The sequence below is a fragment of the Ixodes scapularis genome, unplaced genomic scaffold (assembly GCF_016920785.2).
Source record: "Ixodes scapularis isolate PalLabHiFi unplaced genomic scaffold, ASM1692078v2 PGA_scaffold10__122_contigs__length_95168666, whole genome shotgun sequence".
NCBI classification, from domain to species: Eukaryota; Metazoa; Arthropoda; class Arachnida; order Ixodida; family Ixodidae; genus Ixodes; species Ixodes scapularis.
This window is the reverse complement of record NW_024609836.1, coordinates 63,597,410-63,625,191: the sequence shown is the minus strand read 5'-3', so window position 1 is coordinate 63,625,191 and position 27,782 is coordinate 63,597,410. Positions and strand designations below refer to the sequence as shown.

General features: G+C 46.6%; 1 protein-coding gene across 1 annotated transcript; it reads right to left on the bottom strand.

The window, feature by feature from the left end:
• Positions 1-129: 129 nt before the first annotated feature.
• LOC120851098 (cytochrome P450 3A8) lies at positions 130-27,509 on the bottom strand. The gene is made up of 10 exons (XM_042288482.1): positions 27,380-27,509; positions 26,480-26,568; positions 24,366-24,511; positions 19,825-19,940; positions 12,989-13,136; positions 12,234-12,394; positions 6,995-7,086; positions 5,855-5,998; positions 1,139-1,301; positions 130-598 (listed from the first exon to the last, which is right to left on the bottom strand). The coding sequence occupies exons 1-10, from the start codon at positions 27,461-27,463 to the stop codon at positions 518-520; spliced, it is 1,224 nt and encodes a 407-aa protein (XP_042144416.1). The 5' UTR covers positions 27,464-27,509; the 3' UTR covers positions 130-517.
• Between the last annotated feature and the right edge of the window lie 273 nt (positions 27,510-27,782).

The following is a 27,782-nucleotide window of genomic DNA, read 5'->3' as shown; positions in this document are numbered from 1 at the left end:
AATCCCATTCCGGATGTCCTTTTCCCATATGCGGATTCCATAAGACTTGGTTACTTTTAACCCTAAGTACGATGGTTACCTGGTTGAGCAGAGTCTAATATTTTGGACACCAAAGGACAAAGTCGCATGTTTTATATTTGTGGTTCTGTTGTGCGTTTTTATTTTCAGGCACAATAGTACAGCTGCTGACTTTGTGGATATATGGTGGGCACGTGATTCTTATTTTCGACCAAACGTGCCGCAAAACAATGTTTAATTTTACACGACAAATTAGATTTAAAAAAAAAAAATATTTAGAAATTTGGAAGTACCGAATGATTGAATATCTTCGCGATTTAAAGCCATATACATGAAGTTACTTTATTTATAGCACACAAGCTAAACGTAGCAATTGCTTCAATTAATCATGTAATCAATTAAAAGCTACCCGTAAGCACATTCAAACACCACGCCCACTTCCCAGCATTCGAGTTGAATGATTGATTGCAACAAACATAGGCTCATACGTGGAAATATTTCATACAGTCCTCTTCCTAACTCCGATTGTGATATTCTTGGCGTTGAAGACCGAAAATCCAGTAGCGAATTCGAGAGGAACCTGAAAAACAAAACAAACAAAAAAACATTGGGGCACAATGATTGATGAATGAATTGTTTTGGTTATCGGTCTTTCAGTATAGCTTGCACCAACGTTTACACGACTTCTCTTTAAATTCTGTTCTGAAATCCGTGACTCATTATATCGCCTACCCCTCCAAACTCGTGTACTATCAAACTTCTCTAGACTTTTTTTTTTCCCCTACATATTCTAACCTCCTCTTTGCGATTGCCCTCCTTTTCTCCTCCACCCTTCCATGCTCGCCAGCAAATCCCACCGTCCACGCCAAATCCACCTTCGGATAAATAGTGCAAACGACTTTATTGTTGCGAGCTCAATATTTTGCGGGTGGGTTTCGGGAATATCTGGCGGGCACAAGATTTCGCGTTTATTCGCATGATCAATTTCTCACGATATGTTTCAAGTTGAGAAATTTGTGAAAATTGGGTCATCGTGAACCTTAAGTTGTTGACAGCGTATAATATTCGTTTTAACTCTGGAAACGCGGTAAACAAGAAGAAGGCGAAGAACCATGCTTACCTTAGTGTTGTTTGTACGAACGAATTCGACGCTGTGGACGGAGTGCAGGAGGGACAGCTTGACCGCCTCCAAGGCGAACCTCATGCCGATGCAGTTCCGTGGCCCCGCTCCAAAAGGAAGGTATGTGTACGGGCGAATGTTATCGATGTTCTCCTCGCTGAACCTTTTGGGGGAATGTCCAAAAAGACACAAGTCGACAAACTTCATCTACCTCCTTCTACCACATACTTAGAAATCATGTGGGTTTCCGCTTTATTGAGTTATACATACACGAATGGTCTCCTCATAAAGTGTTGAGGCATTGAAGGGGCGGTGCAACAATTTTAGCAATTAACGAATTTGCAGCTTGCAATTTATATGTTGTTTTATCTTGGTACAAGTGATAAAAACGTGCCCTTTGCCCCCGAAATACTGCGATTCGGCTGCGTAATCGCAAAGGAAGAAAAACATTTTATTTTTCGATCTGCAGCCGCGTGCCACACGCGGCTGCAACACCGCGGTCATCGTAACCGCGGTGTTGCGTCATAGTGGGTACACAATTCGCGGGGAGGAGCTCGCTAGGGGCGCTTCTGTTTATGCACTGCGGTTGCTGAAATATTCATAGCACATAGAAGCTTTGCATTGCACGGGATTGCACCAGCAAAGGAAGTTGAAGTATCCTCATTCTGGGTCGCAGAAAAAGTCCACCAGGCGGCGTTACACGAACATCTCGCCGCGAATAAAACCTTTTGACACAATGAACTAGAATATAGGGGCAGTGGAAATAGCGTTGGCGGCGCCCCATCGGCCGTGTGAAGCCAGAAGTGTAGACTGCCGCGAGTGGCGCTGTTGTCGAAATCCGGAGGGCATGGCTACTGTAACATGGGATATGGCGTCGTGTATACGTTCTCAGGTGGTTTCTGTACACGAAGCGCCTCACCTGGATGCCGGCTATTTTTCTACTACTCCTATTCCAGTTCACTCTACCCTTGAGGCTTTTGTGTTTGCAAGGAGCGTTTAATGTGTCACACACGAGGCGTACGCCTCGTGCAGCCCTTGAAAACAGATGGCGACAGTACACGGTAATGCGCGGCCCTTAGAAGCAAATTATGATGGAGAACTGGCTCGTGGCACGTGTCCTGCGCGTTCCTACAACAATGATTGGCGGTATTTGTAAGAAACGCAAAGCGTGAATTTGATCAAGGGTCATTATTGCGCGAGCTATAGCCTGCGCGCTCCTGGCTTCGAGACATGCATTTCTAGCGCGAGTGCTCGTTCTGCGGAAGAACGCTTCAAAGCAGCGACCTCGAGCTCTCGTGCTTGTGACATTGCGAACGGAGCCAGCGACTCCCTCTCCGCTGCTTTCCTCCCCGTCGTCCCCGTGTCGAACCGTGTTATGTCTGCTTTTTTGTCCGTGCGGTACAATGAATGGCAACACTTTTCAGTTAGTAGAGAGTTTTAGGGAACCGTTTTTGCGCATCCGATGCGGTAAGATGGATCCTCCGGTACGAACTGCGCACAGACTACCGCACCAGGCTCGCACATGCGCAGTTCGTACCGGAGGGCCCATTGCACCGTATCGGATGTGCGAAAACGATTCCCTAAAACTCTCTATTGTGGGGCTTTAGGTACGGTGCGTGGAACCATAGCCTCCTCTATACTCGCAGAGCCTGGCAGTTCGACGACGGAGCCATAGGGTGCCCGGTCGCAGATTTGGAGCGCGAGGATCTGCTAGCACAGAGCGTCGAAGAGCCATTTCTCGGGGAAATTAGAAGTCAGCGCACAGCTTTTGCAGCGGCAAGGACATGAAACCCACTTCTTCGCTCGGAAGAAGTGTGTTTCGGCGTCTCGCCGCAGCGGGGTGCCAGTCACGTGGCTCTCTTCTCATCCATTGTCTGCCACTCCACCTTTTCCATTTCGGCGGCCGCTTCTCGTGGCGATCTGCCAGGCTTTGTTAGTATATAGGCGGCTATGATGAAACGTGTCTCTGCCTGGTGTGTTTTGCGTCCTTTATTCCACCCATTTATTGAAGGTGATCCCGAAGTGGCAACAAATGACGTCACAAAAGCCGGGATGTCACGCTGTCGGACGTTGCGATCCTGGCGGTTGGTCGCAGAAATGCTGGCGAAAAAGCACGGGCGAACGCGAGTGTCGCTGTCGTCGCGGCAACCCCAACTCCTGCCTGACGAAGCTTGCTTGAACTGTCAAGCTGGAGAGCGACCTGCAGCAGAACAGGCGTCGGCCACACGCACCACTGCTGTTGCAACTCCGCCGGGATCGCGACCGGCGACAGCAAAACACTCCTGTAGCGTCACCAGGCAGAAATCGAGGGACCACTTTATTTTTTACGCGGTAAATACATAAGTCGGAGACGCGTTCCTGGCGCCAGGGCCTCGACCGCTGGCCGCCACTTTCGGCGATGGTGGGTGCGCTGCTGACAGCTCGACAATCACAGAGGAGGAGCTGAGGACCCTGAAAACGGAACCCGACGGGTTCTGTTTTCGGGGCTTGACGTCACTTTGCAAGTCACTCGAAAGATGGCGTAAAAGTCGGGACGCTAAATCGAAGTTTGAGGCGTCGGCCGCGGATGCGCCAACGCCTGACTTCGATTTGTTTAATTTTAGATCGGAGATCTTAGGCTCCCGTTTTCGTTTGAGCGGCGTCGACATCGGCGTCGCCGTCGGCGTTGGCGGAACCGCGGTAAATTTAGCGGGAAAATTAATGTCACGTGACCTCAACACCAATTTAATTCCCCGCTACATTTAGCGCTGAAATTCAGTTTCTCCGCTCGATTTAGCGGACCATTCAGTTTCTCGATCCTCTAGACTTAACGGGAAAATTGACGTCACGTGAGCTCTACACAAATTCAAGTCCCCACTACATGACCTCTACACCAATTCAATTCCCCGCTAAATTTAGCGGAAAATTGATTTGGTGTTGAGGTCGCGTGACGTCAATTTTCCCACTAAATCTAGCGGAGAAACTGAATTTTTTCATAGGTGATATGACACCAAGTCATGTGACGTCATTTCCCCGCTAAGTTTAGCGGGGAAACTGAATTGGAGGAGGAGGGGAGGAGGAGAGGGTACGGAGGAGAAGGGGGCTTACCCTCCCCTCCGTACCCTCCTCTCCTCCTCCTCCTTTTGAAGAGCTGCGCTCTAATTCCGAATTACAGAGATTAGTAACCGTCTCACTTTTAAAACGCAGCTCTAAGCGCCCGTTTCCGGTTTGAGCGGCGTCGGCGACGCCGTCGCCGTAACCGCGTGGTGCCGTTTCCCATGACGACGCCACACGTTACGTCACACCCGACGTCACTCATGACGTGATTGGTGACCGTCGCCTCTGGTGACGTCACTCGTGACGTCACCGATGGTTGCATTAGGGAGTTTTCGTAGACCGCGTTTCGCCCTCCGCTAAGCCCTCCGCAACGAAGCAGCCGCTACTGCGGCGGCGCGCCGATGGCCTTGACTGTAGAGTTCCGGCTAGCGTATCTGGTTGCGGAGAGCGTTGCGGGACAGCGGAAACGATCTACGAAAACTCCCTATTATGGGTATATGTTCCCGCTAATTTTAGCGGAAAAAAATTTCCCCGCTAAATTTAGCAGAAAATTTTCCCCACTTAAAACCGCGGAAAAACTTCCTCGCTGAATTAAGCGGAAAAGTTTTCCCGCTAAAAGATATTAGGGAGTTTTCGTAGATCGTTTTTGCCGTCCCGCAAGGCCCTCCGCAACCCGCTACGATAGCGGGAACTCCACAGTCAAGGCTATCGTCGCGCAGGCGCAGTATCAACTTCTTCGTTGCGGAACGCTTAGCGGAGGAGGCAGCGCGGTCTACGAAAACTCCCTATTAGCGGGAACTTCTTCCGCTAAATGTAGCGGCAAAAATTCCCCACTAAACTTAGCAGGAAAAATTCCCCTCTAAACACAGCGTGAAAATTTCCCCGCTAAATTTACCGGAAAAACTCCCGCTAGTTTTAGCGGAAAAAGTTTCCTGCTAAATAGCGGAAAATTTACCCGCTAAATAGCGGAAAATTTACCCGCTAAATTTAGCGGAAAAACTTCCTCACTAGATTCAGCGAGGAAATTTCCCCGCTAAATTTAGCGGAAAAAAATCCCCTGCTAAATTTAGCAGAAAATTTTCTCGCTAAATGTAACAAAAAATATATCCACTATATTTAGCGGGAAATTTAAGGAAAATTTCCCGCTAAATTGAGGCGAGCAGAAGAGGAGCAGGGGAGGGTACGGATGTGGAGGAGAAGTATACCCTCCTCTCCGTACCTTCCCATCCTCCTCCTCAAGAGCTGCGCTCTAATTCGGCATTAAAGGGGATTGTAAACGTGTTTCTTTTCTTCTTTTTTTTAATAAAAACTACCGCAAGGAAAAATTCGATTTTTTTGCTTTTCATTTCCTAGGAGTCCAGGTAACAAAGATTAATTCCCCCAATTCATTCACCGAAGTCCGAAAATCGTCGCACCGCCCCTGCATTGCGCTAACGGAAGACGGACACGGAAGACCATGCTGACGACCCATGCTTTCCACTTGCAACAAGTCGAAAGACTTTGTCGCCTGTAATGTCTACCGTGTTCCTCTTCCGTTATCGTAATTTAGATACCAACATGCTCCACCATCCACATCCTTTTTAAGTTCTGCAAGAAACTCTAGGTATTTGATAATGCTGTAGTGACACCTGATGCCGTGATGCTTTTAGCTTAATATAACGAGCGAAAAGTCACACAGACCTGTCGGGATCAAACTTTGATGGATCGGGGAAGTAGTCTGGGTCGTGATGCATCGCATAAACGGGTACGGCAATCGGGCAGTCTTTTGGAATTTTAATTCCGGTGTCACCCAGAACGTAGTCAGTTGGGGAAGATCGCTCCAACCTTAAAGAATAAAGACGAGTAAAGATATGTATATATCAAAGAAACGACATATATATATATATATATTTACAAACAGGCTACCATAATATACAAGTATGTAATGATATGTAAGCATCGTCAAGGATTATCGGGGACTTTTATTCCTTCAAGGGAAGAATGTACAATCCAAGAAGCACCAAAGTATGCCTGCAGGTTTTCTAAGTACTCCCCATACAGGTCCAGGCACCACTGCCAATGTTATGCCAGCGGCTTCATTCGCTTTTGCTCAGAAAGAACTGGGCTGCATGACATGCAGCCAGAGGAATGCGTCCATGCAGTTGATTTGTCACCGGCGGTCGCCATACGTTGCTGTTGACACCATAGTAACCCACGGTTTGCCACGGGCGCACAAGATGGCGTGCGCGGCGCCAGCCCACCAAAGAGAGGACGCACTCTCCTTCGGGCCAAGATAGCGGAACTCAAACCGGCCTTGGCCACTTAGTATATGAATCAATCCAGCTTTATTTATTCTAAAATGTGTGCGGTATGTTAACACCATCTGTATTCATGTACGTCTCAGCGTTTGCTCCATAGCTGTTCTTGCAATCTTCTAAAGATTACGGCTGGGCTAACTTTCTTATTCACGAAAACTTTTATTATGCACCCTGACGCCAAGTTAACATAGGACAGGGGTGAATTCATCGGCCAGACTTGACGCGGGAAGGGGTGAAGGGGTTTGGCAGGCTTGAAAAGGAGAAAGTTGGTCTCCCAATTCCAACCCCGTTCCTCTTGTCCGTCCCTTCGCCATGACAGCTGGCACTGCTACGCACCCGTCAAAGGCGTCTATTTGGGGCACGGTTAATATCCAAGAAGGATTACGTTAGCGTCATCCGCAAGCTTCATCGTGCTACACTTCTTCAGTCATCGCTTACGGACAAGAGTCCCCGCCAACTTTGAACGACCCTTGCATATATGATAGACTAACATATGATGCTGAACAAAGAACGAAATGATTACCTTGGTCCGGGAGGAAACATTCTCAGGGATTCTGACACGACCCCGTGAAGGTACTTGAGTTTTGAGACGACATCCAAGCTTGGATCTGGCCCCTTTGGATAATAATAATTTTAAAAAAAGGTTAAAATCATTTTTCTTAATTATAATAAGTTTTTATTACAAAAACGACCCTCATTATATGATTGCACCCATTCCGTCACTAAAAGCGTAAACAATTGTGTGCCATCATTGCACGAGCAAGTTGTAGTCCTACCATATAAATTTGAATTTAGATTAAGACTTTTGATAGTGCAATATTCATCTTCTGCTTAATTGAAATTCAGAACCTATACAACATTACAACGGGGATAACTGGCCGTCGCCATGTATCTGCTCGTGCAAGCAAGCCTGAAGAATTGCGAGCTTGCCAAAGCTACGTCCAGACGGCAGCTACACGTGTTTGCAAGCATGGCGCACCAGCCGGACCGCCATGCTTGCAATGAACCATTTCCGAAATTCAGTCTGGCCACTGTGATAACCATAATCATCGAAGTGTACATCATCTGTACATGCTAATGGCGGCCTCTTGAAGACTGGTGAAGGAAGAATTTGAAGACAGGCACCGATGCGGAGCCGGAACGTCCCAAGCTTTAGTTCGCTGTATTGTTGTTCGATGTCACTGTGGCGAGACTTATAAATTTCTATGCGCTACGTATTTGACGTGTCATGTAAAATTCTGGAATGCTCAGTTTTGGCACGCCCCAGACAACTCATGACACTCAACTAAGCGTCTCGTACAAACGGGTAGTCTCCTGACACTCGACACTGAAACAAATAAAGGAAACACTGTATATCTAAGGAAACCTCAACATTCGTAAGTCTGCCGTTGATGAATAGGTACAAGGTTTTAAGTCAGACTTGTGCCTATCTCAAATACTCTACTCAAGACACTGTATTTGAAGTACTTTTTGAAGTATTTTGGTATCTTGCAAATACTTTTGATCGAGAGCTTTTGATAGTGTATTTTAATTACATTTCTGAGTATCTTGTCCTCATTATCTCAAATACCATTTTGACTTTCCACCATTTTCCTATTTTTCGGTGTGAAGTTGCGTGGGCGTGGCACGAGCAAACGTGAACAATGTTTGGGGCAACCAAATCATGTTGCTAGGTCCGATAAGCTACGGTGACTTAGGTTGAGTTCGTGAAAAGATGGCTTTTGTGTCGATTGGGACTCATAATTCACACCAAAGTTCGTACAATGAAGGTTTCCCCTCGCCTTCCCAAAGGGGCCTTTTTGTTTTCCAGTGTTTCTTCCAAAACAAATTTCCAAACAAAAGGGGTGGTTTTACGAATGTAAAGATCACCATACAGAACGGGAAGCAACTTACGACAGCAATGCAGGCTTCATTGTCAAAAAAGTAACAAACAGAAGAAAATGAGTAGTGGACACTTAAGAAGACACTTTTCTTTTGCGTTGCGCTACGGCAAACGTCGAACTTTTTTTTTTCTTCTTATTGTGAACACGGCCTTTAAGGGAACCTTGATAAGCAGAGAACAGGACTGGAAACCAAGTACGAGCTGGATGACCTCTCAAAATGCCAACAAAGCATCCCTTAACGTTGAGTGCTTTCCTGAACGCAACCTACTTGAAAAAAGGGCGACCAGTGCCGTGGCTATTACGTGGGCTCTCTTTGTTATCTATTCACTCAATTCCGTATCTCAAGTTCGTTTGTAGTTAAACGAAGCGTCTAAAGTACGCCGCAGGACGTAATATTCAACAATGTCATTATAACTAAAAAGCGTTTTTTCGGGTTTTTTTTTTTTTTTTGTCTTAGAAATGTTTTTTAACATGTATCAGTGACATCCTGCTCCTTATAGTTGGACTGCATAAAATAACCCTACAATGTTGGTTGTATTTTTTTTTTGCAATTTTGTGCTGTTGCGTGCTAATAAACCATTCTGGTAAACCAGATTTACGCAGCTGTATAATTGAGTTTGTCACTGACGTCGATACAAATTACGCGGAAGTATCTTCAAAAGTATTTGAATTACATTTCTAAGTATTTGTACCCTACTCAAGATACTTTACAGTGAAAGTAACTTGAGTAGTATTTTAAATACTCTATGAAGCAAATATTTACTAACATAACTTAAATACTTTTATCGAGCATTTTGTCCAACACTGGTTTTAACCGCCATTAGCATACTAGAATTTAGGCTGATAGTTGAGCTACTTCATGACACTAAATTTGTGAAAGGCCCCATTGTTTATAGAAAATAGGCCCTTTCCGAAATTCAGTCTGGCCACTTTGATCACTCTCAACATCTGCGGAATGGCATATGGCGGCCTTCTGGTTACTGATGATGGAAAAAGTTGAAGATGCTGCGAAGCGGATGATGTAAGGTCTATACATCCGAGGCGTTAGTACAATGCGACGCACGAATTGAACACAAGAGCTGCGAAAGCGTTTATTTCTAACTCCGGACTAGTCAATCCGTTGGTGGCACATAATCGCCTCTAAAGTTACTTGATGTATTCGTCTTTTGTTGCTTTGCAGCAAACTCAGTGGCGCCATCTAATGGGTAGCCCCGGCGCCCTTCCGGTCCACGTACATTTTCCAATTGTTTCCTCAACATTCTTTCATCGTAAGAGTGAATTAAGTGGCCGTTTCCAGAAGATATCGCGTTTATTTGATTTCGCAAATAGTGCGAATCCCGCCGTCAGCTTTAGAACAATAAGTGGTTCGGGGCTATTTGCACGTAGGCGCCACCACATTTCAACTCACGCAAGAAAGAGTGAATAAACGTTTACTACGGCTTCAATGTGGGTCGGTGCTTAGCCCTTACCAGTTCTATATATCTCAACATAAAAACTTTCCGATCCAGAACGAACTGTTAAGTATACAAAGCACACATTCTCGACCGCTGTTGACTAGCAAAAGTGATGGCGCGCGGCAAGATACTACAGACTGCAGGTCGCCTACCGCCATAGGGATGAAGCTCTCAAGTTTGGGCAGCGCCTCTGGCGAGAAAAATCGAGCATTTCTCAGGCGCGGTTCAATCGCGTGTCATTGCGGTTTGTTTCACATAGGCCCGTAGTTTTCAAGTTTTCAGCAGCGCTTCAAGCAAACAAAATAGAATATTTGTGGCTCGCGTTTGCGTCATTACGCTTCCCCACTACACTTTTTATACACTCCGTTCGATTATAAGTGCCAGCGCAGTAGAGGCTACAAGAGCTACTTCCCACCTTTTAGTGTCCCTGCCAAGCAATACAGTGCGAGCATCGTTCGGGGGAAGGTGCTTTTGCAAGTAGCTTCGGCTTCGCTATCACGTAAAGCGAAACATACGTGCTCGCGGAAGCATGAAAGAAAGCAATGGAAATATTAAAGCTGAAAGGAATGTTTAATGGGACGCGGCGGCCGCGAGTTGCATAACTTTTTGTTTAATTTTTATTTTTTTAGAAGTTTTGTCACCGCGCATCTACAGATGCTGAAAAATGCTTGTATTCGAGCGTGGCACGTGCCAAATCGAACGTTACAGAGCCACCTGGAGAGTACAGCCATCCTAAAACGGTCGCGTCTTGCGGATGTGCTCTCGCAGCCTGCCCCAGAGCGACGGGTCTATTGCTCGAGTATGCTAAGCTGGCCGAATTTAATTGTTGGAAAACATTTTTGAGGAAAAACACAACGAGAACAAAAAAGCTAATAGAGAATCATTCTTACTGTCTTGACGAAACAGCGCGAACTGCATTTTTCTTTCGTTTAGTCTATACTTTTTTCAATTCTTTGAGACGCTCTCTTACCGCGCGTGAGCAGATCTGCTGACGCACGCTTGTAAACGACTGCGTCTCGGGCATGATCGAACGCCGCATGCAGTGGCGCTTCATGCTCGATGCAAGTTGCACGTTCATGCATGGCATGTGGATACAGCACTTCACGTGACTGAATTCGGCGAATAGCAGCGCCGCGCGTTCGAGGCGCGCGGCGCGCTCAAAAGCCGGGGAACGTACGCCGGGGCGCGTGCAACGTCTACTTTGCTGCACGACACTTGATACGGCTCCTCACGTGATCGGATCTCGGCGAATAGCGGCGAGGGCGGCACGCGGCACGTGGAATCAAACGCGCAACTCTGGCTCCCGTAGGGAGCCTATGCAGGAACTCTAGATGCAGGCATTTCATGGACGCGTCTTGCGGGCCCACTCGCATACCCTGGCCGATTGAAACAGGCCTATTACGGTAAAATGTAAGCTGCTATTTGAGCCACCAGATGTCACTTAATTTCGAAAAATTGTCTATTTTAAACTTAGCACCTCGACTGGAGACACAAGGGCACCAGCACGCGAAGCGTACATGTGAACTTGACACTGACAGACTTGCAATGGCATGTGCTTGCCCGCACGTGTAGAGACATGGCGGCAGCCAGATGCCCCGCTTGCAATCGATCCTAAAATGTATTTTTTTTTTATTTTTGTATTTTCCAGCACGCGATCCTTGCCTTCCGCCTTGCTTTGGCTGCTCACGCGCGCTCAAGGTGCACGAGACACCGAAGCATTGCCGAAGGCAGGAAGCTCCCGCTGGAGACGGCGGCACAACTGAGGCTCTTCCCTGCCGTCGCAGTTACGTTTTCTCACTTTACGTAAAAGTCACCGAAACATTCGGGTCTCGAAAGTCGCGCGCCAGGCCATCTTTTTAAAGTGATGCTGAACCGAAATCTGGATTCCCCAAAACACGCGGCAAAAGCGTGCAACGGGATGCTACAAACACCAAAACATCACTCATACAGCGATATCTCGAACGGATGGCCGTATTTTTCGAAAAAGGCTTCGCATTGGGCAGAAATGTTGACGTCATGTTTCTCCGAGAAGGAGAGGAAACGGCCTCGCGTCTTCTCCGCCTCGCCGCCTTGAGGGAGCGAAGCGAAGAGAGGAGGAAACAAGGTATCTTGACGTCACGCGCCTCGTCGGCCTGGTTCAATCTCAACCTTTTTTTTTTTTTTTTTTTAAATAAGGTCGTTTATTTGAGATATCGCCTTATTAGTAGTGTTGTAGGGATTGTCACGTCCTGCCTACATCTCCTGCATTTTTTTTTTGTAATCCAAATTTCGGTTTACCATCCCTTTAAACTGGTATACCAGGCTTAATCTAAAGCGCAGAAGAGTCCCGGCAATCCGTGACGTAGGCACACGTAATCCTTCCTGTCGCAACGCGAGAAATCAGCTGCGCTAACCAGCCTCCAGAGTGCCGAAAGTGCCCACTTACATGCTGTTTGAAACATTCGTCAGCTTGTTCCCTCAGCTTGGCTTGAACTTCGGGATGGACCGCCAGGAGGTAGAGGGTAAAAGCGAGCACGGATGACGTCGTGTCTTGACCAGCAGCAAAGAAGAGGACGCACTGCGCCATGGCCTCCTCTTCAGTCAAGGCTGCAGGGAAGGGTCACCAAAGGTGCCCATCGGGGAAGCACCGGATTTATTTATTTTTTTTAACTGTGAGCACAGAACGCTCTTTCAGTCACCGACATCTTAAGAGAAGCGGGGCGGGAATTGGTGAGTTACCAGCATCTAATCATATCTCCTCGGCCAATCAGGTTGTGGCAGTATATAGCTCATAAGAACGCCGCAGAACGAATCACCAAGCTATGCGGAGCGCAAGTTCGTCTGCTCTTGCACAGGTTACGATGACGTCCTAACGCCGAGGTATTATTGAGAAAAATAGTGGGTAGGCCTCCAGGCATGTAATATTGAGGTCTACCCACTGTTCTTTCAATCAAAGCCAATCAGAGCTCGGCGCCAATCTGATGTCACCACAACTCCTGCTCAAGAAGCTGACAACTTGCTCTCTGCTATGGTAAGACGCGCCCCTGCGTATCTGAAGTCGTCAGTGACACGTAAAACACAAAGTTGTGCGGAAAACAAAAAAAGAGAGAGTTCAATTTTGAACTACGCCGGGAACTCCCTAAATAACGAGGCCTTAAGTGCGTCGATGCTTGGTTTAGAAAACACTGAAGTCAAGCAGACCTTTAACACCTCCCACGAACGAGGTGTCCGCCTTGATCTCCGAGTCGAGGTTGAAGAGTTTCTCGTTGGCCGATAATGTAGATTCAGCCGCAGCTTCAAGGACACCGTCTTGCGCGTCCATCATAAGTTGCAAGAAATCCTCCTGCCGCTAAAAAATAACCAAGAACGCTGCCAATTACTATGCACCTTGGAATTTACTCTACCCCGTTTCACTCCAGAGACGTGGTCACACATGATGCAAAATACAGTCTGCACGCAGACACTCTCTGAGACAACGTAATTTCCGGTGAAACAAAAAAAAAAAGCGCGTGGTTGTGCCTCTTACCACCAGATGACAGGCATAACCGAAATTAAAACTGAACATGAGTAATCCAGGTGGCGCTGGTCACCGTCCAATTAAACCCGTTTATTTCCTGTATGGCAGTCATGTTACATACAAGCACTGTCTGCAGACACGTCCTAAAGCATACACGCGCGTGAAACAAACATGTTGCGAAAATGACCGAGTTGCAGACAAATCTCTCATCATATCCGCAGCGAACAACGTGTCTTTTGTACGATGGATGACTTAGGCTAGGTGGCGCAAGCTACCGCTCGTTACAAAGAGTATAGCCGTCAACATCCATCCATCCATTCATTAGCAATGTGACCCCGCCAGGACCCCGCGAACGCAGCCGATGTTATACGATCCCATATGAGGCAAACGAAGCTGCGCTCAAAGTACACTGTCGCAGACCTCGTCGTCTTTTCAGGCGCCTGCTATCGCCGGCTAAACCAATTCACAGATCTCACCAAGCATTCGGCGTATGCGTAACGCCAGCATAACTTTAGTTCACAAGAGGTAAATGGCACTGCACAAGAGGGGTCTTTACTAGTGCCATCTCGTGCTCTACACGCGCAGAGCTTTTGCGAGGTTGTCGCACGTGCAGAAGGGCTAAAGTTCCCTCCACGACCGTTCCCTCTACGCATTCCGGCAGCGGTGGCGTAGCCAAACTGGCTGGTGAGATCGGTCCATTACGCATACACCGTTTATAACCTGTAGACTCCCGGTCGATTTTATGTTTTGCGTAGATATCACATATGTCTACTTAGTGCCTGCATTTCTTCTTCTGGGGCTTCATATGCCAGCCAATCAACTTTTTCTTAACTTTAGTTACGGATATTCTTAATTGAACCCCTTAAGCATCCAAAGAATAAAAACAATATTTCGCAATAAGATACTGAAGACAAAAAGGAGGGGCGGCTTCAGTATTGTATTGTCAGGTTTCAACGTCTCTTAAACACTTGCTCTAAGACACCCGCAAATCATGGCCGCTCATTCCAACCGCCAGAACCAACTGCCCCCGAGCTACCACTTCTTTCTCCTCAACCCGGTGGCTCGGCTGTGCGTGGCAACGGTCGACGAGTCTCGTCGGCCAACCCGATACCTTACAATCCTCCCCCCTTAGATTAAATGTTCAGCCGGTCTTCACAAAACTTCAGCAGCTGGTCAGCATGTGCCAGTCCTGCTGGTCGTCCAGTATTGCGGTCCTTCAAGCGATAGTCGTTCAGCCCCACTTTCCCCACCACCACGAATGGCCCCGAGCGTCTCGGTGCCAATTTTGCCGCCACGCCCTTGCTGGCATCGCTTAGAGTGTGCAGATCACGGAGAACTAGATCACCGATCCTAAAGTTACACTGTCGTCGATTTCTGTCGTAGTAGCGGCGCTGCTGCTCTTGGGCTCTTCTCTGGTTCTCTAGCGCAAACTCGTGTGCGTCTTGCAGCCTAGATGTCACCTCTGCCACGAAGCCTGGAGCTCGGCTGTCTGGTGTAGGAAGTTGACCGGGGTTTTGTTCCCATGGTTTGCGGAGCTGGCGCCCATAGCACAGAAAAGCTGGCGTGTACCCTGTGGTCACACTTTCGCAAGTTCTCATTGCGAATGAAACTTCAGGGATACGTTGGTCCCAGTCACAATGGTCATGGCAGTATGCCACGAGGCACTGCTTCACTGTTGCGTTATGCCGCTCTACCATCTGCCCTGCAGGGCGGTACGGTACCGTGTGGCGGTCTTTGATGCCGAGGTGCTTCATGACGTTCTTCCACAGCCGAGAAACGAAGACTCTTCCATTGTCACTGGATATGCTTTTTGGGAAGCCATGTCGACAAAACACGCCAATCATTTTTACCAGGATGGCCTTACTGGTCGGAGCTCGAAGGGGAAATAGTTCAATAAACTTCGTGAACTTGTCGATGACCACGAGAAGATATCTGTGGTGGCGTTTTGATATAGGTAATGGCCCAATTATATCTACGCTCAGGTGTGCCATAGGTTCCTCTGCCCAGGTACTGTCCATTAGTCCCCCCGGCTTTTGACGACGAGGCTTCAAAGTCTGACAGGACGGGCAAGATCGCACATAGCGGGAAACGTCAGACCTCATACCGATCCAAAAATACCTCTCCGCGACCCGCTTCAGAGTCTTGAAGTACCCCAAGTGTCCGCTTAAAGGGTTATCGTGTGACAACTGCAGTACCGTTTGGCGTATTTGTTTTGGAACCCAGATGAGCTTTCTTTCCCCTGAAACCTTTAGTAGCTGTCCGTCATGATCGATTTCACTATCATCAGAAAGATGTTGTATTCGACGTGCTTCTGTTTCGTCGGTCGGCAGAGTTCGGTCTTGGAGGTAGCGAATTACCTCGGAGATTTCAGGATCTTTCTGTTGTTCATCAGCGAGCTGGGATGCATTGAGGAGCAGTGATATGTCCGTCTCCTCCACTGTGGCATTTTCCTCGAACCGAAGCCGGTGCTCTGGCTCCACCGTCTCTATGGGGAACCACTCCTCGGTTTCGGTGTCCAGTGCTTCCGACGGCGGTCCCGTGACTGGAGCAGGGAACCTGCTCAAGGTATCAGCTGGGATGTTTGCTGCTCCTTGACGGTGTCTGATGAGGCAATCGAAACCTTGCAAGCGTAGCACCCATCGACGTACCCTGCTTGAGGTCTGTTCGGTGGTGAACATCCACTTGAGAGAAGCGTGGTCGGTGTGTACCTCAAACTTGGTATGTTCCAAATACGGCCTGAACTTGTCAATGGCCCAGACTACGGCCAAACACTCCCATTCTTGCACGGTGTAGTTCCTTTCAGCTGCGTTCAGAGATCGACTAATAAATGACACTGGCCGCAGTTGTCCCTCCGTGTCCTGCAAGAGGACTGCTGCGATGCCAGTGCCGCTCGCATCGGTCTCCACCACAAACGGTCGGTTGAGATCAGGGAGTGCAACCACCACCTCGTTTGCCAGCATGGTTTTGAGCTGGTGAAATGCCATTTCTTGCTGGTTGCTCCAACGCCAGGGTACATTCTTCTGTAGAAGAATGGTCAAAGGACGGGCCACTTCAGAGAACTTTGGCAGGAAAGACCGGTAATACCCGGCCAATCCAAGAAATGCTTGAATATCCTTGACACTTTGGGGGGTTGGGAAGTCGCGTACAGCTGCAACTTTATCTGGGTCAGGCCTGCACTCTCCCGGTGAAATTATGTGCCCTAGAAACTTCAGCGACCGCCTACAGGCTTGCGTCTTCGTCGGATTGATGGTAAGCCCAGCGTGGGCGATCCTAGACAAGACCACTTCAATATGCCACAAGTGATCTTCAAATGAACTGGAGTATATCAAGACATCATCCAAGAAGGCCATACAAAATTTGTGCTTGATTCCCACAAGTACTTTGTCCATGAGAGCTTGGAATGTGGCTGGTCCGCCAGCCACGCCAAAGGGCATCCTTTTGAATTCAAATGTACCCTTGTGGCATATGAATGCAGTCTTGGGGATATCCTCGTGGCGGACAGGAATCTGGAGGAAACCTTGGGACAGGTCGAAGCTTGTGAACCACTGAGCTCTGCCTAACTCTGCCAGTACCCAGTCTGTCCGTGGCATCGGGTATACCGGAACTTGGTTTTAGCATTGAGCGGCCGGTAATCAACAGCTAGTCGGTATCCCCCCGACTTCTTCGCAACCAGGACTGGGGCACAGGACCACTGGCTCGAGCTGGGTTGTATCAAGTCCTGCTGCAGCAGATCTTCGATACAGGAATCCATAATCTGCCTTTTGTGAGCATTGACGGGGCGAAGCCTGCAGCGAATTGGCGCGGAATCTCCAGTGTTGATGGTGTGCTCCATCAGTCCCGTGCAGCCAGGACGTTTGTCAAATAGTGTGCCGAACTTTCCTAGCATGGTTAAGACATCCGGATGCTTTGCATAGTCAACGTCAGGATTGTCGGCGTGCAGCAGATGTCGATCATCTGTAGGCATCTTCTTGTTATGGTAGGCCTGACGCCAGTCATTTTCTCGTAGGGACTGATCATCCGCAGGCTGTTCTCTCTGCACACAAGGGCCTTCACTTGACTCGGCGAACAATCGCTCTAAGCTATAGACTTGTTCGTTATTGGCCTGACTGGACTCTTCTCTTTGGATTTCACCCTTGGAAAACGGAATACGCTTCTGTTGTTTAGACCCGATCGTCCAAGCGCTCGAAGAAATGTGTATGGAGATGCCGGTAGCGTTAAGAAAGTCTCTGCCTAGCACTATGTCCCTGCAAAGGCCTGGCATGTAGAGGAATCGCTGCTTACGTGATCCCCCTGCCCAATGCACTCGGCATCGTACGGAGCTTGTTGTCTGAGACCAACCGGCTGCAAGACGAAGGCAGTGCTGCTCTTCTCGAACAGTCGCTCCTCCAGCCACCGCTGTCGCAATAGCTGCATTTCCTGCTAGACTGACGCTTGACCCGGTGTCCAGGAGTGCGCAAAAGATTCTGTCCCCTATGCGAAGCTCCAGAAGCGGCTCTTTTCCACCGGCTGCTGCAGCTACCTGCACTGACATGTAGACGCCTGCCGGTGCGGCGTCTACTGTCTGCCGTTTCCCGGACAACTCGCGTGCATATGCCCGGGCTCGTTGCAGCGAAAACAGCGAGACCGGCCCCGGCCCCGGCGCGCGCTCGTAGGGCACTGGCGTGACATGTGTCCCACACCCCCGCACCGGTGACACTGTAGCTGGCGATCATAGCTGTTTTCTTGGAGCACGGCCTGCTGTCGGACTGGGCTGCCGAAACTGCCGAAACCCATCTGGGACGGTGCTACGCTGTGAGCCTCGACAGCACCGAGTTGGTCCCTGTAGTACGAAGGTTGCAGGGCCGCCGGATGCAGGCACCAGGGGTACGCGTTTGGAGCAGCGAGGGTGGGCGTGGTCCAGGCTGCTACACTCTGATCCGTCACCGGAACTGGACGAGTCACTGGCGTCGCCGTTCGAGTCACCGGAACTAGGCGAGGCACTGGCGTCACTGTTCGACTTTGGAACACCAAGTCCCGGGCCACTTGGTTTGAGAGTTGGGGAGGGGGTACGTATTGGAGACGTCGCCACACGCGCTCCATTAATCCATCGGCAGCGTCGGCGAGTTCCTTGAGCGTGGCGAAGATCCTTCCTTCAACGAGATCCCGGAACTGCGGGTGCATCTGTCGGAGTACCCTCTCCACCTTCTGCGCATCTGTCACAGGCTCGCCGATCCTGTCGTAGTAACTGCTGATGACATATATGAACTGCTTCAGGTTTTCCTCGGGGTGTTGAGTTCGTTTCCGCAGTTCCTCTTTCAGTCGCTTCTTCTTGTCCACCGGCGCAAACTGACTATGGAACGCGGTGACGAAGCTGCCCCAGCTTGTAAACTCCCCCGCGAAGCGAAACCACAGCTTGGCACTTCCGTCGAGAACTGCGGGTACGACACGGCTGATGCGATCCTCTGGCTTGACACCCTGGATTAGGCAGTAACTCTCGAGCTTCTCTATGAACCCTTCTGGTGACTGTAGATCTCCAAAACCAGAAAACCTGGGAGGCTGGGTGGAGATCCACAAGGCATGCATGGGATCTTGATCGGGCGCTCCGTTGGTCGCAGTGACGGCTGGCGTTACCAACGGAGAGGGTAACAAGGGCTGCAAGGGCTGAAGCGATAAGGGCTGAGGCGACAAGGGCTGAGGCAACAAAGGTTGCAAGGGCTGAGGCAGCTCAGGGTCGAGCTCACCTTCTGCAAGCTCGATGGGCGCGGCAATCAAGAGCTCGCGTATGTGGGCGGCGATCTGTTCCCGATGGAGCGCTGAACCATCCGTTTGCTGCATCATCGTACGGAGAAAGTCTGGCGGTACGAAAAGCGGTGGATGAGACATCTTATTATCCCGGACGAGCCCCCACTTGTCAGGTTTCAACGTCTCTTAAACACTTGCTCTAAGACACCCGCAAATCATGGCCGCTCATTCCAACCGCCAGAACCAACTGCCCCCGAGCTACCACTTCTTTCTCCTCAACCCGGTGGCTCGGCTGTGCGTGGCAACGGTCGACGAGTCTCGTCGGCCAACCCGATACCTTACAGTATCTACAAATATTTCAATTTCCCGATTTGCCTAGCTGCACTAATAATAATTTCGAGCACTTGTTGTTCTAGAAGAGGTATTTAATATTTTGCTTTCCGGACAGCACAAAGCCAAAAATATTATCCCTTAAAATAGACGCCACTAAACTTTAAACATAACACCTATTTTATTCCAATTGTGCGAAAAGGTTCCTCGCTTTTCAAATGTATCGCGCATAGCTAAGGAAATAAATTATGGATTAGAAGTAACTTGCGCTACTTCTAACATACTTCTGGTTCAACGTGCCGCAGATGCATAATTTACAACGTAATTCAATCCAAAGTCTACACGGAATAATGATATTTTCACTCTCGTGATTGGCGCTTTGACGTTCTTATCAGAAAGCACAGAGTAGAAGCGCGACATCGAAACTCGAAAAAGACAGATCAGAACAGATGTGCGTATAGGTCCTTACAGTTTGGGTTTCTTTCCGCTTGGCGATTATTTTGAGGCAGAGCTTCTTGAAGTAAAGAAATAAGTCAGTGTCGAGAGCCTTCAGTTTCAAAAGTTTGAAAACCCAGGGGAACATAACTGGAACAAACGTAAACAAAACAAGGTCTCACACACACACACAAGGTTTTATTCGGAATGTAACGAAGCATGATTACTTTCCAGCGAACACTATGTAGATAACGACAGCTTAAGAAATCTAGGGCGGGGCTTCTAATTAGGTTCACGCGTCTATACGCATTTTCAGCCCAAGAAACAACAACCAAACAAATTATGCGCGCTACCCGTACTCCTCGCGAACTAGTTCTTACAAGACTCGGCTGTCGGTGAAAGACGCCATGCTGTTTTTTTGGCGTTTAAAACGTGTACTACCCATTGATATGATAAAAAATATCGTATTTTAAAATGCATCTAGATATATCTTAAATCTCCACTTAAAGGGAGAAATTGGTCATGCTCCCACACAGAATACAGGCTGTCTGATTTCAATTTTGAGGGATTTTCTTTTTGAAACGAGGGTGAGAGACGAGTGCCGCCTTCATCATGTATTTAACAGGCTCAGCGGGCACTATATGAGGGGATTATCGTCACGCTGCGTTGAATGATTAACGCAATTTTTGTTAATTAACCTTTTAATTATTGGTTTTAGGTGTCACGTTTTTAGTTCTAGGTTTTAGGGCTCATTTCAATGTATTGCCATTTCAATAACAACGAGGCAAGTGAATGTTTTTGTTCCTTCAAAAAAGTGACCCTTGGTGGACGAGGGTATTGTTCAGGCTTCCAGTGCGTTCTTATTGTACACAAGACTTAAGTCCTCCTTGGAATTTTTGTAAGAACAGATTTAAGCATACCTGTGTCTGACTTTGTTATTGAATTGAACTCCCGGGAACCGGAGCACACTTCGTTTGAACATAATACCGGAGTTTCCAACTCTCGTTCAACTTCGTTACCATTCTTTAATTTGCCTCCACATAATACTTCTAGTCCCAATCAAATTCCGCAACAACATGCAGCGAGGGGTGGAAGCTGTGATGGTATCACTTCTACTAATATTGTTCCTCTTATTTTTACTAACATTAGAAGCGTCATGAACAAGAACGATAAGTTATCTTCTAATACTGATTCTTCTAATGCTGACGTTGTTGTTCTTACTGAGACCTGGTTATCAGGCAAGATACGTAACAGCGAGATATTAAATTTTCAGAAATGTTTTCATATATACCGTCACGACAGGGCTGAAAGCAGCGGCGGCGGTGTGTTGATTGCGGTATCGAAAAACATACCGTCATTTCATATCAACGTGGTATCTTAATTGGAGCTAGTGTGGGTTGGTCTCAAATTAAAAAAAAAAAAAAAAATACATTTTAGGCGCGTGTTATCCCCGTCCCCCTAGAAGTGACACTTTTGTTTCTAACCCTCACGATGCAATCAACACAGTCATTGTTCGCTTCCCAAATGCTCCAATCATTCTTTTGGGCGATTTTACTTATCCTTCCATAGTTTGGTCAGACGTTTCTACTCATCTTAGTTCTTTCTCGTCTGAGTGCGAGGAATACGTGAACTTGTGTATGGATTTTAATCTCTCACAAATGGTTACCCAACCTACCCGTATTGCTGCTTCAACCGCTTCTGTTTTAGACCTCATCTTAACAACATCGCCTGAGCTCATTTCTTCGTTAACTCATTTGCCAGGTCTTAGTGATCATTCCTTATTGCATTTTTCCTTAGATCTACCTACATGCTTTAGGTCAAAATAAATTTAGCGAATTTCTGATTATGCACGAGCTGATTTTGATTCCTTTATTAGAACCTTTGTCTTCTTTTTTTTTTTTATTGTTACTTAGATTGTTTGGATGAGCGCTCAGTTGAGAATAACTGGTGTTTATTTAAAGAACAAGTTGCGTACCGCACTTGCCACTTCGCATTATTTTGTCCTCTCCTAAATCGCCTTGGTATAACGTGTTTTTAACAAGGCTAGCAATCAATAAAAAAATAATATTTCGTGCTGCAAAGCTATCAGAAAACGAACAGCAATGATCAGCGCACCGTACTGCAGCTGGTGTGTATAAAAAAGCACTTATAGATGCAAAATCCCATTATTTTAATAATACGTTACCCTCCTTGTTGTTAAATAACCCGCGTCAATTTTGGAAGGTTATTACTCCATCTTTCTCTTTCAATATAACGCTTAGGGATGCTGACGGAAATTAATTATCCAACGATCAGTGTTCTTTCGTTTTAAATGAAGTGTTTACTAAATCTTTCTATATTCCAGTTAGTTCTTGTTTCCCAGTATTTACCGCCTGTGATTTCTTGCCTATGTATCCTGTTGTTGTAGATAGTGAAGGAATTGCTAAGATAATTGATAACCTAAAAATGTTTTCTGCGGTAGGTACTGACAACATTAACACTAAATTTTTGAAAAACACTAAACTGTATTCCAGCATTATCCTGTTCAAGATTTTTTCTCAGTCACTTCAACATGGTGTCTTGCCATTGGATTGGAAGGTGGGGAAGATGGTTCCTGTACACAAAAGTGGCGATAAACAAAATCCATCTAAATACCGTCCCATCTCCATAACGAGTACACCATGCAAAATCCTTGAACACGTAATTTACTCTCAACTTGCAAACTTTCTGGATTCTAACTCTTTCTTTAACAAATCACAACATGGTTTTCGGAAGTTTAACTCATGCGAAACCCAACTTCTTAACTTTACTCATAATCTCCATGTCACACTTGACCAGGGTTCCAGAATTGACTGCATATTCCTTGATTTTTCCAAAGCTTTTCACAAAGTTCCTCACGCCCTTCTTTTCCATAAATTTAGTAGCCTTAACATATGTCCATATGTTCTCGCTTGGATAGACACCTTTCTGACTAACCGCCTACAGTTTGTCCACGCCAACGGAACTAATTCTCCATACTCGCCTGTCAACTCCGGTGCCCCACAAGGTTCTGTACTCGGTCCACTACTATTTCTGATATATATATTAATGATCTCCCTGTCCATGTCTTCTCTTCTATTAGCCTTCTTGATGACGACTGTGTTAATTACAAAAAAAAATCCTTAGCGACTCTGACATCTCTTCTCTTCAAATCGATATTAACAATGTAACCCAATGGGGCACCGACTGGCTTATGGAACTTCATATCTCTAAATGTAAATCCATGTGTGTCTCTCGTCAAATTAATATGTGACCTTCTTGCTCCATCAATAACTCTACCCTCCTTCCTGTGTCCTCCTATATATACCTCGGTGTTAACATTTCAAATGATCTGTCCTGGAATATTCATGTCGACTATGTCACGAAAAACGCTAATCGATTATTAGGGAACATCAAAATAAAATTTTTTCTTGCCCTTCTTTCATTAAAGCTTTTCATTTATAAAACCTTAATTCGCCCTAAACTTGAATATGCCGCCTCAATCTGAAACCCTGGTATCACCCTTGCATCTGCCGTAGAATCCATTCAAAACCGCTCCGCCCGTTCTATACTTTCTAACTAACACCGCACAGCTAGCACCACTACAATGGAAGCATCCCTCTCCTTGCCCACTCTTTCTCTTCGTCAAAAGATATCCCGCCTATGCCTGTTCCATAAGATATATCACTCTAACCCTACTCTCCGCCAAGCACTGTTTTCTGAACCATTTTACATATCACGCACCGATCATCAATTAAAAGTTGGGATCCCTCATTGCAGCACATGTACCTTTAATGCCTTCTTTTTGCATCAAACCTCGATTGACTGGAACCGCCTTCCTGCAGCCATTGTCACAATCACTGCCTTAGATAAATTTAAGATTGCCATTACCAACCTGTTACGTAATGTTTAGTAGTGAGTGTGTGTATTGTTTAATTTTTCATTGATATTTGTTTTATTCGATGTACAGTGCCATTACAAACCTGCTAAATGATGTTTAGTAGTCATTTTGTGTAGTTTTTGCCTTTTCATTGTTATTTGCTTTGTTCTATTTACTGTGCCCCACTCCTCTCTGTAATGCCTTCGGGCCCTGAGAGACTTAATAAATGAAATGAAATGAAACCTACGTATGATTTTCCTTCTCTTGTTTCGAATTTCTTCTAATCCCTTTCCCCCTTTTCCGATGATCGGACAGAGAGTCAAGAGGCCCATCGAGTCTCAAGGTCCAATAATGGAACTCTTGAAGCGTTGGACCTCCTGACTCGTCAAATACGAGCCAAGAGATCCAATGGGGGTCAAGAGGTCCAAGGCATCAAGAGATCCAAAGTGTGAAAAGATGCACGGCGAGTCAAAATGTCCAATGATTCAGGAGACCTACCATTGGCTCTTTTGACGCGTTGAATCTTTTCACTCGTTGAACCTCTTGACTCGGAATGTAAATCCGCCACTTTTCAGGGTTCCAGTGCGTGCTTATTGTCCAAAAAAACTCAATTCATCCTTGGAATTTCTTGTAAGAACAAATTTAAGCGAGGCCAACTTACGTATCCGTAGCGAATATCACTCTCTGTATGTACTTACAAACTAAAACTAGTCGCAGCGTTATTCCGCCCGAAAACGCCTGCCTGGCTTTGGTGACAAACTCGTTGGTCTCATCACTGTGCGAGTCCAGCCGGGTGGCGAATGCGCACCTGGCAATCACATCGAGGGCGTAGTTCGCGTAAAATCTGCATAGAAACACCGTAAGTAAAAAAACAGTGAAGCGCAGGATCGGTTTTCCCATGGGTTTCTGGCCCAATAAAAATGCTGCCTCGTGCATGAGGCTTTTCAGGATATATAGAAGATTCGTGTTTACTCTGACTCCGAGTGTAAAAGATAAAGGGCCCAGTATGACCTTATTTTCGAGGGTAAAAGCGCTAAAAACAACGGACAAGTAAAAGAAACGAACAACACAGAGCGCTTTTACCCTCGGAAATATGGATCACCAACTAGCCCCAGTGCGCACACTTCTACAGAGTGACGTTTCTTTTACTTGTCCGTTGTTTTTAGCGCTTTTACCCTCGGAAATATGGATCACAAACTAGCCCAAGTGCATACCCTTCTACAGAATGACCTTGCCTACCCAGTCTCGTCTCCTTATCTTTTCGAAAGCCCGAAACGAAAACCGAATGAAACGCGTGCCAGTTACTTGAAAGGTTTCACAGTTGATGTGCCAGAATCGCGGGAGCACCTTCCATAATAAACATAGATTAAAGCCTGAGACAACGAGTAATGAAATAACGGACAAGACGACGGCAAATCTCCAACACAGCCGAAGTTATTCGCACGGGGATGGCACTTTATAACCCCACACAAACAGGAAAGAGGGAACACAAAACGAAACAAAAAACACGCCACCGCCAAATTGGCGGAACTGACGAGACAGACGAACCTCACCCATACGCAACCCCCTCCCCCCCCCCCCCCCCCCCCCCCCCCAAGAAAATAAAAAAGAACATCGATTCTTTTTTTTTTTTTTTTTGCATCAAGGAAGTTTTATACAAAATTCAGCTTTATTGTGGGCTCTGCTACGTGGGCCAGACGGGTAAGTGTGTAAGTGGGGTGGTGCACGAAAGCATCCGATGTCAAAAAACCCGTGTCAAATGCTCCCATGGCAGACACCCCGTACTTTTTGCCCCGCTTTCAAAAGCTCCAGTTTCGGGAGCCCATGTAATGACGAGAATCCCCCGTGTCAGGTGGCCGGGTCCTCAACGTGACGGAGGAGCGTTCTGCTTTATCTATGAGAAAGTAAGTGTGCACGCCAGCTTGTGTAAAGTAAGCATGCCGTAACCGCCACTCAAGTAAGGAATTCCTTCTTCAGGCGTGCGCTAAACGTTCACGTCGTGCGACGTTAGAAATGAAAATACGCAGAACATATCAGTCTCTGGCAAAACATCTGAACCTACAGCTTTTATCAATATATAAGCATTGTGCGCCAGCTATTCGACGGGCTTATCGAAAAGCATCCAAAAAGTTTTATTGCCAACAACAACTTAAAAACGTGGGAAACGGCATTTTTTCCCGTTCTTCCCATAGAGTCCCATGATTGGCTGGTGTCAATCAATGGCCGCCGGTGGCGACAGTCGGCCCCAGCTGCCGAGGCCGCGGTCCGCGATCCAGCCTACTACAATAGAGATCAGTGCTCGGAACCATTCACGAGCTTCGTGCCCAAGAAATGGCGACCGCCAATGTTGCCTGACAGGGTTTTGAAAAGGATCTATAAGGCAATAAGCTGCCTGCGCTACAGGTGGCTACAGGTGGTTATCGTTATTTCTCAGCGGGGTTCCACAACGCACATCCTTTCTAAAAAGAAAAAAAAATATATTATTTTTTTTTAACTTTTCGGTAAGCTTTTTATATAATATAATATGATTCTTGAACTACTCAGTAAATGGTAGCTAGCAAAACACCACAGATGTCTAAACTGGAGGATATCGCCTGTGTGAAATGTTCATCAAGGCCAATTTCTGATTGTCTATCACAGAATTGCGTAAAAGGCTATTTCTTACGCAAATGTCAATAATTTCCTACTTTGATATTAAAAAATAAGCGAAATTATCGAGTCGTTTGTAACATTTAGTTTGAAAAAATATATTAAATACACGTTTCTAGATGTTTAAACAATTACGAGGCTCGGCAAAAAGAGAAATACTTACTGTTTTACGTCCAGTTCTCCCTCCTTTTCTGCTGTTTCTTTCAAGTGTTCCGCTGTTGTTCGGGCACAGTCAGCTATTAAGGAATTCATCTGTAACAAATGTTTTCTGCACTGTGAAGTGTGCACAAAACACCTCTGATATTAAATGTGCGATATACAGAATGCTCAATGTGGAGTTTTACACATTTTGTTTTCTAAAACAACCCGCAAAAGCTGTACTAATGCGTTCTGCACAGGTTAGTTTTACGACTAGTCCAGGGCGCGGTAAGTTAGATACTAAACTAAAATTTGTTAATTGTTTTGAATTAGTGAAAATACAAATAAGATCCAAAGTATAAACTCACGATAAGCGTCATCGAAAACCACTAAATCATTCAATTTTAAGGAAAAAAACACCAACAACTTTGATCCCTAAAGTTATTAGGTGCAAAGCTGGCGGTGTTAACGCCCGGATTATAACACCTCGGCGCGTTTATCGTCCGGGTTTTGGCGCCTCCAGCCTCGAACCTGTTGCACGTCTGCTATGTTTAGCGCATCACCGCGTTCTCCACGTGCTCCAAGTCTTTATAAAACTTAGTAAGTTAGTGGTTTTAGACAACGCTCAGCAGGTTTCTTAATGAAACCATATATTTATCTTCACTAATAAAAATAAACAACACAATTTACCTAATTAACCTTTCTATCGTGACGTATTAGACCCCTATATTGTGTTCCACTGACCGTATATAACTCACCCGCACACACCGCGTTAGTGTCATTTAAAAACAATCTGTGAAGCACTAAAAAAAACACCCAGTTGAGCTTAAAAGTCAGCGAGCCCGTAAAGTTAAATGAGACATCGTATCATCTCGGACAATACCGAAGGTAAGACCCCTTCTAAGAATCTAAAAAGCGCACAAACCTTGCGTAGCTTTCCCGTAGAAAACGCTGGGCTGGCTGCCGGTCGGATCCGCCTCCACTTGTCAACTGGGAGGATGCTCATCATGTTGTCCAGGAGTGAATCGCCGAAACTTATGAGCTGCGCACCGAAGTTTTATCATATGGCATGTGTATTACACAGTGGACCCTTTTTTCCAAAACGGCTCGCCATCTATATAGTTTAGTAACTGCCACGCATAAATATACGAGTCCTCTATTATTTGGGTACGCGCATACTTTGAACACGTATTGCACACGAGTATACTGCGCCAGTGTTCGGCCAGGGCTTGGATCCAGTCACACGGTTCGGGCCCAAGAAATGGCGAGAGCCAATGTTGCTCGATGGGGTCTTGAAAAGGCTCTGTTCCACGAGGAGGAACCGCCAC